We start from the raw sequence: 14,810 nt of genomic DNA, 5'->3' as shown, positions 1-14,810 counted from the left end.
AAGAGACCTCATGGTTATTTACAATACACTGCTAAATGCCACCGGGCGCTAGCACTTGGCGCTGCGCAGCGCCTGGCACGTGCTGGACTCCTGTCGCTGTGGACAGCAGGATATTGCAGCCCTGTTTAAATAGCGACGCTCAGACTGGAACATGCCTTGCAGATCGTAGCAGGGAATATTGTTCTGCAGCTGGTTTTGTTGCTTCTTGTGTACCTTCCCTGCAGCCATTTTCATGCTTTTTCATTTGCAGGCTATGTAAACCATTTAGAAATAATAATTAAAAAAAAAAGAGTGTAAGCTCTTTGACAAAAATCAACTTTTGAGTCCAAAGCTACAGCATTTCTTGTGGAAATGTTAAAGAGGATGTTTCTATAGGAAATGTTGACATGCAATGTTGACTAAAAAAATATTTTTTTAAATACCAGAATATTTGTTTATGTTGTCAGGTAAAATTATTTGCCAAATTTGACTTGAATTTGAGACTTCTCCAGGCTTCTGCAAATCTGAAATATATAATTGGAAGATGGCTTTTTGCATCTCCTGTCTGCTTTATTGGAGAAGAGGTGACCAGAGCAGACTCTTAAAACACAACCTATGGAAACAGAAAAGAGGCTGACAGTTGCTCACTACATTCTTTTTGTGTTTTGGGGCATTCTTTTTGCCTTACTAGAGCTTACACTGAGCTCCATGCTCCCAGGAAACCCAGCTCCTGAAGAAGGGCACATCAGCAGCAGAAGAGAATGATGGTGAGATGCTCCAGGAGAGATGGCGACTTCTCTGGGTTGAGAAGGCACAAGAGGTGCTGGGAAAGGCATTTTCGTGTTTCTCTTGCTCCTCTTTCTACACCATCAGATTAAAGAGCTGAGAGGCCTCAAGGGCTCTGCAGTTGACCACTGTCTCCTAGCTGGGGTTTCTGTATGAGATCCTCGCCCTCGGATTACAGGAGAAGGACACAACTGCAGCCTGTGACATCAGACTGATGGAGGCTGCAGAGGTGTCCAGGTACCACGGGATGGGTAAGGACGTGGCAGATCAGCTTATAACTGGGTTTCACTGCAGGTTCACTGTTGATTGTGATCCACACACATCATGGTACGGCAATGCGTTGTACGCATGTCTGTTTGAAAAAACAAAAGCCTCTGATTCTGGAACAAAACAAAAAATTTAATAATAAAGCCCAGTTGGCATGCCCTGCCTGACACAAGGAGAATAGCATCTGCTTTGCAAGCTGCAGCCCATTTCCTTAAAACAGCCTAAGAAAGATGGTCAGAAGCTTGATGACGCATGATATTTTGCTGATGCAAAATGCTACATGGCTGCAGCCCAACCTACTCACCCTTGCACAAGACCTTCTCTGGTGTAATCAAGGTGCCTTGACTTTCCTAAGGCATCATTCTCCTGCGCACCAGCACATTACAACCCATGCACTCGCTCCCTTGAGGCCAGGCATCTTCTCCCACATGCTTGATTTAACCCCTAGCCCCACAGCAGGACTGCTGGGGCTTCAAGCCCTTGTAGTGTGCTTTTCCCTTGCTCTGGGCCCCCACCTGCTGGAGACAAGATGCTGAGTTGTCCAGCACATGCATGCCTCTGCTTTGCACTTGGGTGCAGTGGTATCCAGCAGGCACCAGCATTTCCCTGCATCGAGCCATGCAGTGTGTTCTTCATCGTGTGTGGTGTGAGATGCTTTTGCCTTGAAGCCAGACATGGCCAATGCCCCTTTCCTCTCTCCTGGGGATCTGCAGGGATGTATCCAAAATCGGATTTTGAAGGGGCTGAGAGCTTACACCACACCAGGGGATGGTGGCCAACGTGGAGATGGGGCTGCTTTCCCTCTTGGACTGATGTCTCTCATGGGCTGTAGATCTCATCCTCATCTAGTCCCCTGCTGCAATGGCCCCTTTCCCACTCTTGGTTTATGTTCCAGCTGCTGCCTTTGCCTCTAGGTTCCCACTTTGCACCTTGGTTCCTATTACTGCTCCCAGGATTCATGCGTGGTCTGAATTGCTGCAGGGAGCAAGAGTCAGGGGATTCCCGCAGATCCACAGGAGGGAGCCCAGGAACAGCAATGGACTGCTCGAAATCCTCCATTAAGGCAGGTCTATAAAACCTCCCTGGTTTTATAGCTCCTTGGAGCTGGGTGGGAATTGGGAGACCGAGTGCTGTGGGCAGCTTGGAAAACCTGAGGTTCATTAAGTGCTATTTAGTGAGACACTTGCATGTACTAGGGTAACTTTGATGCACAAATGCAGCGCGTGGAGGGATATTTGGAGCTTCAGCCTGTGTCAGCCCCTCTTCTGAGTGCTGCCCTCCCTTTCAATTGCTTTTTTTTGGTTACGGCAGCACTTGGCTTTCCACTCGCTTCCCCGAGGACTCTGTGTTGGAGCCCCTGTTTGATGCCATCCTTGCCACAGTGCGTACAACAGACTCAGCTGTACTTGTCTGCCACAGGATTTGTCCCTGTTTGCATCAATACCTAGAGGATGGGCTGGCCGAGTGTCCAAACCGAGCCCCCAAAGTGCTAAACCGTGAATCCTTTGGGAATTACCTTCCTTTTCCCACTCCCCTCTGCTTCCTCACTCCGAAGCCTGCCGTGACTCAGCTTTTGGCTCAGACCTGGGGTAGCTTAGACTCCCCACGCCTCAGTTCTCCATCCATGCAAACCTCCTTTCCACCCACCCCAGCCTGTCCTAGGGCCACACCAAAGTCCAAGTCCTAAAATTGAGCTTGATTTCCTCAAGGCAACAGTCCTTTCTTAGGGGCTATTTACAGAGAGCCCCCACTCCAGCTGGGGACAGCACTCATCACTGACCGGGTCCGCAGAGAAGTAAATACAGTCAAAAAGCAGAAGATTTAAAAATGACGAATGCTCTTTATTGGACATACAGTACGGTAGGCCTGAAGTCAAGAGGCTATAGCCATGAGGACAAAGAGTTAGAAATCAGTGTGGCAATTCATATATGCAAAAAGCAATAGACCTTTCCCACAGGAATCTCAGGAAAACAGAAGGGGCTAGAAATATCTTTAGTTGCAAACAAAACATTTGGAGGTTGTAACACACGTTGCAGACAGAGTTTTAGAGCGTCTTGGTGCTATTTTCACTGCTGAGGACTTGGAACTGTGATTTCGCAAGGCTGCCGCTGTGATCTTCTCTGCAGAGCCGTATCCAGGCAGCGGTTAGCAGTGGAAATACCCTCCTGGAAACACCCCAAAATCTGAAGGAATTGGCTGTCCCCATTCAGCAAAGTGCTTCTGCTTCACGTTAAATACGTGACTCCAGAGGGGACGTGAAGTCGAAATGGAAGAACAAGTACTGTGCTGAAAGAGGGCCACCGCTGGGGACCATCACAGGCTCCAAAGTCCTGTCAGTGACAGAGGTTACAACCTATGTTCTAGCCAAAGGTGCTCCAGATTTTTGTGGTGGGTCCTTGTCTCACCCAGTGCCCCTAGGGACGAGGGTGAAGGTTTTGGGAGGGAGAGGATCTAGCACAGCTATTTACACCATTGATTCGTAGGGCAGCACTTGCTTTCAGAAGGTAGGAAACACACTGTGGTTCGAAACTTGGGCTTGCCATCTTTATCTGATGGTCTTTTTGCTAGTAGTGGTCTTGGAAACGATCCTCACGCTGCCTCCTGTGCTTGAGCTGATGCCTCGTCCGCTTCCGGAGCTGAAGCTGCTGCCTCCGCCGTAGCCTAGCCCCCCGCCGAGCGCTCCGCTGGTTCCCATGCCAAATCCGCTGCTGCTGCTCATGCTGTAGCCACTGCTGCCACCGCCGCCACCTCCGCTCATGCCGAGACCTCCGCTCATGCCGAGACCTCCGCCCATGCCGAGACCTCCGCCCATGCCCAGGCTGCTGCTGCCGTAGCCCATTCCGCTCGAGGTGCTCACGACGGCTGCAAGGAAACACAGCGTATACCTGCCTTAGACACTTCTGGTTCCCCAGAGCAAGGGGCACACATGTGGTTGCCCTTGTGGTGGGGAGACGAGTGACGATGGGTACAAGGTGGAGTTACTTACATACGCTCACGGCTCCAACTCCTTCTCCTGCGAGCCTGTTGGGAAAGGAAGAAGGAAAGTATGTGATAATGCCAAACCACAGATAAGATGTGACATTAGCTGCTAGGACCATCTAATATGTCTTCTGTGGCCTTCAGTAGGGACTCTCCTCCAGTGGGTATGTCTGCATCCCAAATGAAGGGTGACGATGCTAATGCTGGGATTCTTTAATGAAAAATGTGCCAAGAGCTGGACAAGCTCAGTCTTTCCTAGAAAGCTCACAGTTTAAAAATATCCTGATTTCTGTTGTCACATTACATCACTTGGCGGTCCAGTCTCTCTGAGCCCAAGGAGATGCACCCCTCTCTAAAGAGCAGTGCACAACATGACCATACGCTTGAGCTCACCTGCTCTCCTCTCCCTCCAGCAGCTTCCTATAGGTAGCAATCTCGATGTCCAGGGCCAGTTTGACGTTCATGAGCTCCTGGTACTCGCGGAGCTGCCGAGCGAGGTCTGCCTTGGCTTTCTGCAGGGCATCTTCCAGCTCAGCCAGTTTTGCTTTGGCATCCTTGAGGGCCAGCTCCCCACGTTCCTCTGCCTCAGCGATGGCTGCTTGGAGGTTGGCACACTGTGAGCGAGGGAAACGGAGTTAGTTGTTTACCTGGGTTGCCCCTTACATTTCTTTGCCTTTGCTGAGTTCATTTAATAGCTTATGACTTGCTTCCCCAGCAAGAAACTGGCAATTGCAGTGCATCCTCACACTGTGAGACCTTCTCTGATGCGTAAAGATAGAGAGAGCTGTGCTCCTTCTCATGCTGGCCCTTCCAGCCTTGATCCAAAGCCAGGAGCTGGCTCTTTACCGTGTCCAGGATCACCATCACCTTCCTCCTGCCCTCCACCTTGCAGCAGCTGCTCTACTGCAGGCTGGAGCATCCCCATCCTACCTGTTTCTTCACACTCTCGATCTCATTCCGCAGCCTCTGGATCATCCGGTTGATCTCTGAAATTTCTATCTTGGTGTTGCGCAGATCGTCACCATGCCGCCCGGCAGAGACTTGGAGCTCCTCATACTGATATGCAGAAAGAAGAGTGCTGGTTAGGTACTGCAGGACTCTGGGCCAAGGAAGGGTGAACAGCCTTCAGGGCGCTTGCCCTTTTATTCCCAAACCACCTGATGCTCACAAAATACTGGTCTGGATTTTGGTTAAGGAGGGCCACCTCCCTCCAAGAAAGCTGTCCCCGGAATAACAGCCTTGGCTCATGGTTATCAATATACAAGTGCATAGGTTCTAGTAAATACAGTTTTCAGGACTCAGTAACATCCCCAAAGCTTCCTTGTATTCTTAACATGATACTAAGAACAAGGCTGTGGCACTGCACAGAGCAGTTATGGGCTGTACATAACCTGATCTGCTACTAAAATGCTGAGAGGGAAAGAGGAATGCTCTGTATCTAAGATCAGATGTCCCAGTGGCTCATTGTGAGCCCTAGGTCAAAGCATTTGGTTTCATCATGGGAAAAGTAAGGCTGGCCCTGTAAAGCATTGCAAGAGTGAGCAGTGGAGATCTGTACTCAAAAGCCTATTGCAACACATGTAGAAAGATAAATTCATCTCTAGAGTAACACTGGGATCCTTCCCCTGTTTGTCCTGCCTGCTGACAGCTAATGTGATGCCAATGAATCACAAAAATTACCTTCCTGCCAGTCGTAGTGGTTACCCACCTTGTTTTGGTACCAAGCCTCAGCCTCTGCCCGGCTCCTGTTGGCAATGTCCTCATACTGCGCTTTGACCTCTGCAATGATGCTGTTGAGGTCCAAGTTTCGGTTGTTGTCCATAGACAGGACCACAGAGGTGTCGGATACTTGCTGCTGCATCTGGGACAATTCCTGCAGAAGATGTGAAAAATTAAGTCAGTTGTTTGGTATCTGGAGTGGAAAACATGTAGACAAAAGAAGTCCTAAGAGTTCTCTTTGTCAAGCTTTTCTGTTGTTCTCTTACGTTCTTTTCTGCTCTGTCTCTGCCTGTCTGTTCTCTTCTGTCTTACAGCTACATCATAACTTCAAAAAGGCAATTTTACTGCCTGTAAAGCACCTAGCCTGGTGGCCAGAGGTCGGTATTGCCATATAAGAAATTACCAGATATTGTGAGCTATATGTTGGAGAGCTCTAGAGGGTGCTAGCAGGAGGAGGTAGGCTACTTACCGCTTCGTAGAGGGCTCTCAGGAAGTTAATTTCGTCTGCCAGCGAGTCTGCTTTGGCCTGCAGCTCAACCTTGTTCATAAAAGCACCATCCACGTCCTAAAGAGAAGAAAGCCAAAGACTTCTGGTGATCCCACAAGCCAAAAGGATCTCAGGACACCAGTAGGACCATCGCTCTGCTTCCAAGTCTGTTATTTTTACATTACTGTGGTCAAGGCATTTTTTAGTATAACATTGGGCATGTTGCTTGTGAGCCAAAACTAGGTTCTTGGTCAAAGGGCAAAGCTCTGACTCTTGTGCGTGTGACCAGGAGTTGGAACTGGACTGAGCTATAAAAAGTCAAATGTTTTGCAACTGGAGCCAGAGGACCTATCTTAAGATCACATGTCAGCTCCTCCAACCATGCCATATAGTCATTGTCATGGAGAAGATTATGCCCCTTCAGTGACTTGAAGAGGAGCTGGCACAGCCCGTCCTTGACATCCCAGCATCACATCTTCACACAAGACCTAACTGTGAGGTTGGTGGACCCCAACTCCCGTTGGCTTTGGTTGAACTCTGCATGCTGAATTCCTTTCAGGATCCATCCCCTAACTCCTGGTTTCACTCACCTTCTTGAGGACCACAAACTCATTCTCTGCACCAGTGCGCCGGTTGATCTCATCTTCATATCTGTTAGAATAAACAGATGAGAGGACTTTGGTGAAAATGAAGAGCAAAGCTGGCATGGGAAGCGGGGATGGGACCACCTCAGTCCCATGTTATTAGTTGTGGCTCACAGATATATTCCTTACTAAGACTCCCAGTCATTTACAATCCAGAGTAGATGCAGAGCAAATGATTATTGATTCTGAACTTACAAACACTCCACGGTGTGAGTAGTCCCAGCTAAAATCAGCAGATACAAATCAGTGTCCTTAAAATGCAGCTAATGTTGGGGGCAGGTTTAGCTCAGTTGGTTAGAGCATGTATAAATGCACTCAGGATCAGAGCCCGTTCCAGTAGGAAGGCAGGAGCTGGTATTTTTGGTGACCTTTGCTCAAAGCAAAGTTATGCAAAGGCTTCCAGTGAAGCTGCGTTGCAATACCTACAAATAAATAATACTGGAACAATTTGATATTTGATATTATAATAATGGTAGTAATGGCTCTGAATAACCCGCTGAACCATTTAATTGGAAAAAAAAAGTCTGATTCTTGAGCCATGGTTTTGCAAGAGCAGATCATTATGCTTCAGATTATGCTTCTGCAGAACTTTTTATGGCTCTGAGCAATATCTTCTCATCAGATAATGAGGGCAGGGCTTAGCTAGAAAGTAGACAAAACATGTAAGCTGTTGAGGCAGAGACCCAGATTTTAAGGGCAAGTTTATGCCAGTTCTCTAACTAATATTGGCACAGGTATCCCTGCAGATGGATCTCCGAATGGACATAGAAAGAAGAGAAAAAACAGCAGCAGACTGGTAAATGACTGCAGACTTGAAATAAAAAACGATCTCTTCCCAGGTAGTAGCTCCAAAAGCCAGACAATCTCCTTGGTCATTTTTGGCCTGGTCAGTATCTACAAAAGACTATAATATGTATCAAGACCTCAAATGCACCCAGGTACAGTTTACCAGAAGCTAAGACATGGTGTCTGTCCACCATGTCAGCTTTAAATGCTGTTTCCCCCCAAATCCATCTGTTTGCATATTTAACTATGTAATATAAACATATTTCAGGCTTCCAAGGTGTTTTTCTCAAATTTGCACTTGGCCTGATCTGGTTGAATAAGGGAGAGATTTTTCTTGCCAGAATTCAGCCATATAAAATTAGCTGCCTCACCTTAAAGACAAAGAAAGAAAAAAAAAAAGCACCTAAAAGCCTTCTGTGAGCGGTGGAGGCAGACTGTATATCCTTAAAAGGCTCCATCTCACCTGGACCAGCCAGCTTATCGTAAAGTGGGATAAATTGCCTCCCCTGGGGGAAATCTTTTTCTCTGGTTTACTTTAGAGAGAGCCCAGACAAGGGCCTCAGAGGAGCTGAGCATCTTTCATGTGCCCAGAGTTGAATGAGCCCGAGCACAATGAGCCTGGCTCTCTCTGGAAAGGCTGCAATTTCCTCTGCAAAAAGAGAAAAACATGTTGGTCTTTTGGGGGATTTGGGGAATTGACAGTTTATGGCTCTGTTTCAGCCCTTTTTGCATGCCCCTTATGCTCATGGGCTATGCATTTTGCCTTCTCCAGGTGTTTAGTTTCAGGAAAGTCATGAGATCTGCCTGCGACCCCTGTCACACTGGAGCAGCTTCCCGTGGGTGCATAAATTCTGCGCTAAATGCTGATCCTGTATGTAAGAAATCTGGCAGACAAGAGATGACTCTGAGACTGGGTTTCACTTCTGTATATTCATCTTTGCAAATCGGATAGGGAGTCTAGTGCAAATCCCAGGCATCCTCCCAAGAGATGAACTGCCTGCCCTGATTTTCACAGCTGTTAATAATCTAGACTATGGAGCACGATTTCTTACTTGTTCTTAAAGTCTTCCACCATGTCCTGCATGTTCCTCAGCTCTGAGTCCAGCCTTCCCCTCTCTCCCACAAGACTGTCTAGCTGCCGTCTGAGGTTGTTGATATAGGCTTCGAAAAGGGGCTCGAGGGACTTTCTGGTGACTGTGTGACCCTGTTCCTGCAGGAGGGTCCATTTGGTCTCTAGTACTTTGTTCTGCTGCTCCAAAAATCGCACCTGGGAAAATAAAAACAGGCATATGCTTGAATCCACATGAGCAATGCACAAAACCCTCTGCCAGGAAAAGGAAGGGTCACTCGATACACAAAGAGGAGAGGTGGAAAGAAACTGGGAATATAGGGTAGAAAAGGCTGGGATCTTCCCACAGGAATTTAGGGTACTAGATTCTCCAAAATATCAAAAGCACCTGAGATGCTTAGTGAGATCTTTCGAGAGCTGCTAAGCAGGCCAAACACCTGCACTTGCAGCTTTAGGCACTCAGCTTGACTGCCTTAATGGTTTAAACTGGTGGTATCCCATTGAGTTCTGCGGAATTTGCCCTTTTACACCAGCAGAAAATCCATCCAGCCCCAGGGCTGTTTATGTGGAAGGGCAGACAGAGGGGGGGATAAGCGAGATGCTAGAAAAACTCATCCTTGCAATGAGGAAATTAAAGACAATTCTTAGTTTTCAGCCAGCAGCAATTTCTAATGTCAAATTCATGCTGTTTGTTGACTAGGATTAGCTCAAGCAAGTCCCCAAATCCAAAGAAAGTTTCTTCTTTTTGTTCTTTCCTGCGGCACCGGAGCATATGCACAGACTGATGGTTTAAGACCAAATTCTCACCTTGTCGATGAAGGAAGCAAATTTGTTGTTGAGGGTCTTGATCTGCTCCCGCTCCTGTGTCCGCACCTTCTGGATTTCAGGATCAATATCCAGCTTGAGGGGTGCCAAGAGGCTCTGGTTGACGGTCACTTCATGGATGCCGCCCGGCGGGCAAACCGGGAACCCGGGACCACCTCGACCACCAAATCCAGGACCTCCCAGCCCAAATCCACTGCCCAGCCCATAGCCGCCAGCACCACCTGCTCCTCCTAAGCCAAAACCAGCTCCTGCTCCACCACTGTAGCAAACACCGAATCCTGCTCCTCCACCAAAGCCGTATCCACTACCGGCTCCACTCCGTAGACCTCCACCAACTGAACTGTAGGAAATTCTTTTGCTTCCACCTAGGTTATAGAGACTTCTGCTGCCAAAGCCACCACCAGCTCCAAAGCCGCCTCCACCTCCAGCTCTTCCTCCTCCAACTCTGGAGACAGAGACAGAGCTAAAACTGCTTCTGGCACCACTACTACCTCCTACGATAGCAGAACCTGAGCTAAAGCCCCTCATGCCCCCTCCAGTAGATGATCTGAAAGAGATCCGACTCATGGTGGCTCGTTTAACTGGAAATGCAAAGAGCAGGAGAAAAAAAAAAGTGGTGAATAAAAGCTGAGCTGCAGGAAAGAGCAGAGGGCAACGGAGACAGAAACCCCTGTGATGGGAGAGCTTGGGAGCCTCCTCTTTTATCTGCTTGGAAAACTTGGCACGGGAATGCAGAACTTGACGTGCCTTGCAGCAACTTGCCTTGTCAAACACACCTAGGCTACGGTGAGGCGCTGAAAAATGCATTGTTTGCAGGCAAGAAAGTAACGGAGTGATAGAGCTCCCCCCTTCCTCCCCCCGCCAAAGCCTGCTGCTCTGAGTCACGAAATTAGAATTGAATGGGACGACTCACCAAGGTCCGCGCTCCAGAGCAGGATGCAACATGATTCTCCCGAGTCCTTGGGAGCTGCTTTTCCTTACATGAGCAAGGAGAATAAGTTTTGCGGGCTCGCTCATTTGAGTCAACTTTCTTGTACCAAAACCTTTGCAAGGTTAGGCTTAGGGTTTAGCACACTGGGCAGCTAAAAGGGCAGGATGGGATATCTGCGTAAACAGGGGCTGTGGTTTCCGAGGCCACCTGGTCTGGGACTGGATGTGCTGAACTCCAGTCAGCATTCATGGTCTGAAGCAAAAGGTGATGACTTCTCGGTGCAGATCTTTTGATTTATTTTGGCAAAGGGCTCTAAATGATCACGGAGCGGGGTGACAGCCGTGAGCTGAGTGACAGTTGTCTTGTGGCAGCATTTTCTGAGATCTTACCAAAAAATGATCTTTCCTAATTGCAGGAGAAACAGGACCCGTGAAATTAATTAACATGTCTTTCAGCGACAGCAAGGGAATCGCCTTTCCAAAATAACTCTAAATTATGTTAAGTAGCATTATGGGACTTATAAAATATTGAAGTGATGACTGAAAAGATTGTTTTTTGTCAGGTGCAGTGTTCTAAACCTCAGAAAGAAATCTTATTTTTACCACTCTTTCCTCCGCCTCTATATTTACCCTCTAACAAGGAGCTTCCACGTCATCCCTGGCTCTTTGAGGTGCTCTGTGCAGGGGAATTCACCAGTGTTTGTTTTAGCTTCCTCCCACCCCCCCTGAAATCGTTCAATCAGAAGATTTTGGGGAGTAACTTTGGCCCTTTGGGCTTGAGCTTTTGAGTGAACCATCTCCCAGGTGTGTCGATCCTCGTGGTGGGGCTGTGTCGTGCTTTAGGACAGCCTAAAGGTAGGAGTGCTGAGACCCTCTCCTCTCGCATCCATGAAGAGCTGGACACAGGTTATAAGAGAATATATCTCTTCCTTCACACCCCAAAAAATCTGCAAATCATGTGCCAGACTCTGCCCAGCCTCATCCTTGTGTGACAAGAGCCACTGACCTCCAGCAGGCTACTTGTCAGATAAGATAATAGCGCAAGGCGGAGAGATGAAAGCCCAAGCAACAAAATCAAACAGATTCTTGCAGAATTGGTTACGTGAGCAATAAGTGCAGGAACTTAATCCAAAATTAGCGGCTTAAGGGTATCTGCAGCATCTCATAGCTTGTTTCTGTTGATACGTTTCCAACCGTCGTTTTTTTTTTATGTGTGTGTGTCTGGGAACTTGAAAGAACGTGAGCAAAAGGTGTTCTTTCCCTTATTGCAATCACAAAGGGCAATGTTCACAAATATCCTTCCCTTCCAGCATTCCCATCCCTGTTTATTGCCAATAACGTGAGTCACGGGCACCTGAAGCACGTTCAGCCGAGCTATCGGGAAGCTGATGGTTGGGCGCGATGTTGCAATGCGCTCGCGTTGCTGCGGCGGAGACGTCTCGGCGGTAGCAAGGGGGTGCTCTCGCCTCGGGAGTGGAGACATGGGAATGTGCCGGCTCCTTTGCAACACGCTGCAAATGCGAAGTTTCACAGGAAAATTGCACCCACGCTTGCCTGACCAGTCCGCAAGCTGCTTTGGCTGACAGCAAGCCCCGATTTCACGTCTGATACGCCGAGGCAGGTAACTTCAATAATAGCATCAAATCAGAAGCAATCCCTTAAATATTACTGATATTATGTTGATGCTAGAACTAAGTAAATTGTGTCACAAGCAAGGCAGATATGTGGAGATGTGTTTTTTTAAAGCTACTGGTCCTCAGCAGATACGAATTGGCACTTTTGTGCTGAATCCAGAGGAACAGGGCCAGGCATCCCCAGCAGGGGAGCTGTCTTTGACTTCCAAAGAACTATGCAAAGTCACATCTGGGAAAGGGAGCGCAGGCTGAAAATGTTTTAATTACGACAATGAAAAAAGATTCCTGTTCGAGGCACTCATTATCTCTGCAGCTCTTCTAGGAAAAGCTGTTGCTGCAGACAACGGTAATTAAGTGGAATATTACAAAGGGTTTTGAAGAGCAAACCAAACGATGGCGCAAAACCAAAGTTCTTGCAATATCTTTCAGCTCTGCAGAGCAAGGGAGGAAGTACGGGGCAAGCTGAGAGACTTATGAAGTTTGTAGGAGCTCAGCTGCCCGTAAGCACTTCTACTTCTCTTTTGGACCCTGTTATTTGCTTTTTTTCACCCTAATCTGGCAGGAAGGCACTCAAAACCTACACAGTTCATTAAGGTTAGGCAGTCATTATCTAAGTTAGTTCCTCACACCTGTGTAACTCAGGCCAGTGCAAGAAATCAAGATAACTCAGTTTATTTTTAATCAGTCGCTAATTTTTGGCTTATCTGTCTGCAATGTCTGCCATGGCAGCAAGGGCCTAGGAGAGCATTTCTCTGGTGTCTTTTACTGCTGCTCCTTGCATTCCCCGGGTGAAGGTGGAGCTGAGGCTCTGCTGTGTCGCTGCAGCCCGGTTTCAGCACGGCTTTGCTGAAGAGGCTGCGAGCGCGCGACGGGAACCTGCTCGGTCAGCATGTGCTCGCTCGCTCTTTCCCAGTTGCCGCTCTGAGTTATGTAAAGCCGGGATGTGGAGAGGTCAAGGAAGAAGTAAACATCTTGCTCTTTGAAATGCAATACGGCATAAGTGTTTGTCTGAGGGTTTTTTTTGGGGGTGTTTTTTGGCTATGAGAGCTGACCGAAGTAGCTGCATCATTTGGTGAGGTGCTCTGCTCTGGCTCACCGAAATGCAACATGAATTTAGATCATGCTGATAAAATCCTCCCCCAGAGCCCCTGTAAAGGCTCAGTTTGCTTTGCCTTTTTAAGAAAATATGCGTTTTGCCTGAGCTAGTGAAACCGGCCCAAACCCTCCCTGCCATGGAAGAAAGACTCTTTGAATTAGCCCCCACAATATGCAAAGAAATGAATTTGATTAATTTTATTGCTGCTTAGCAGAAAAGTCACCCCCGGCTGCCTCCTCCTTCTCTTTCTCCCCCCTCTTCAATTTGTTCTGGGGTGACACACAGCTGATTTGGAGCTCTGTGTTGTGGTTTTTTTTAATTTTGAAACTTTTCCCCCAAAGTAAAATGGGGAACTCTAGTTCACTTCGCTCTGCTGAAGATCACTGCAGATTCATACTACTGATTATCTTTTGGAGTAAAAAGAAGCAGGAACAAATAAGTTACAATCCAATTTTACTGGACACGCTCCAAAAAGAGATAGGAAGGAAAACATAACATCATTTCAATATCACTGAAGTATAAAAAGCTGCATTTTTTTTTAATGATACTTTCACAAAAATTAAAAAGACACGGTGGAGTGCTAGAGGGATAAGTACAGTGTTTAGAAATGGAAAAATAGACTTTGGGTGCTTTTATACTGGCACTGGTGTGGCACTGGGCTCCTGCTCCCGACTGCCGTGTTTCCCAAGTGCTGGATTGAAACACGGCTCCACTTCTCAGCTTACCAATTGCATTTATTTATTTTTTTTGGGGGCAAGAAAACCCACACACAGTGAAGAAGCTGGAATACCCCTGGAGCACTATGGACATGGACCTTCAGGCAGTTTGGTCAGAGCGATTTTCACTAGAGTGGACTTTTGCCTTGATTTCTCCTAACAGCATGGGTCGGGGAGAGGCAATGAGACTTGGGCTGTTGGATGATTTCTGCATTTTTTAAGCCATTCCCACAAAACCTTAGCATAAAACAACAGCTCAGTTCAACACCAAACACTAATGCTTTGCCCCAATTATTCCGAAAAGAAAATAGATAATTCAGAGAACAAGCCCTTTTCTAAATGCTTTGGATGAGTCGTATGTGGTTCCTTTGACAAAACACACCCACGAGATTACCTGCAAGCTGGTTGGTGCGTGTTTGCCTGTATTTTGGGTTTTGAGCGAGTGCCACTATGGGGCAAACTTTCATTTAAGAAGAGAAAACAAAGGAACGTGAGTGTAGTTTTGGGTTCTTTTTAGGTAAGCTGTTTGCAAGTTCAAGCTGCATACCTGTGGGTGGTACCGTGTGGATGCAGTTATCTCAAATCACTTTCCTAACACTACGCTCTGAGTCAGTGGCCAGGCTTGTGAGGATGCTGAATCCTGCCTGACTTCAAAGACAGCTGCAGTTGCTCAGCACATCTGGAAGAGATGTAGTTTTAAAAGCTCGGCACTCAAGGTACCTTGAGGTGACTCCTAACGGGCTCCGTGCTCCCACTGTAACGGATGTTTTAAGAGGGGGCTCGTGCTTGCAAACCACTGCCTTGGTTCTTTCAGCAACGTCTCAAGGTATTTCTACATAGCAGAAAAAAACCCCGTATGTATGATAAAGGTGGGTTGCTTAACCTGAAGGAAT

General features: G+C 47.4%; 1 protein-coding gene across 1 annotated transcript; it reads right to left on the bottom strand.

The window, feature by feature from the left end:
- Positions 1 to 3,577: 3,577 nt before the first annotated feature.
- LOC134152121 (keratin, type II cytoskeletal 5-like) lies at positions 3,578 to 10,108 on the bottom strand. The gene is made up of 9 exons (XM_062597232.1): positions 9,524 to 10,108; positions 8,700 to 8,914; positions 6,808 to 6,868; positions 6,200 to 6,295; positions 5,720 to 5,884; positions 4,942 to 5,067; positions 4,405 to 4,625; positions 4,019 to 4,053; positions 3,578 to 3,894 (listed from the first exon to the last, which is right to left on the bottom strand). Exons 1-9 carry the CDS (start codon positions 10,106 to 10,108, stop codon positions 3,578 to 3,580), a joined length of 1,821 nt encoding a protein of 606 aa, XP_062453216.1.
- Between the last annotated feature and the right edge of the window lie 4,702 nt (positions 10,109 to 14,810).

Source organism: Rhea pennata, chromosome 29 (genome assembly GCF_028389875.1).
Source record: "Rhea pennata isolate bPtePen1 chromosome 29, bPtePen1.pri, whole genome shotgun sequence".
NCBI lineage: Eukaryota > Metazoa > Chordata > Aves > Rheiformes > Rheidae > Rhea > Rhea pennata.
The sequence above is the reverse complement of the archived record's forward strand: the minus strand, read 5'-3'. Positions and strand labels throughout refer to the sequence as shown.

Excerpts from the sequence above, each read along its gene's own strand:
- LOC134152121 (XM_062597232.1), bottom strand. The coding sequence starts at position 10,108 with ATGAGTCGGATCTCTTTCAGATCATCTACTGGAGGGGGCATGAGGGGC. Across the intron at positions 6,296-6,807 it reads AGTTTGTGGTCCTCAAGAAG|GACGTGGATGGTGCTTTTAT; the intron begins GTGAGTGAAACC and ends TCTTCTCTTTAG. Across the intron at positions 3,895-4,018 it reads AGTTGGAGCCGTGAGCGTAT|CCGTCGTGAGCACCTCGAGC; the intron begins GTAAGTAACTCC and ends GTTTCCTTGCAG.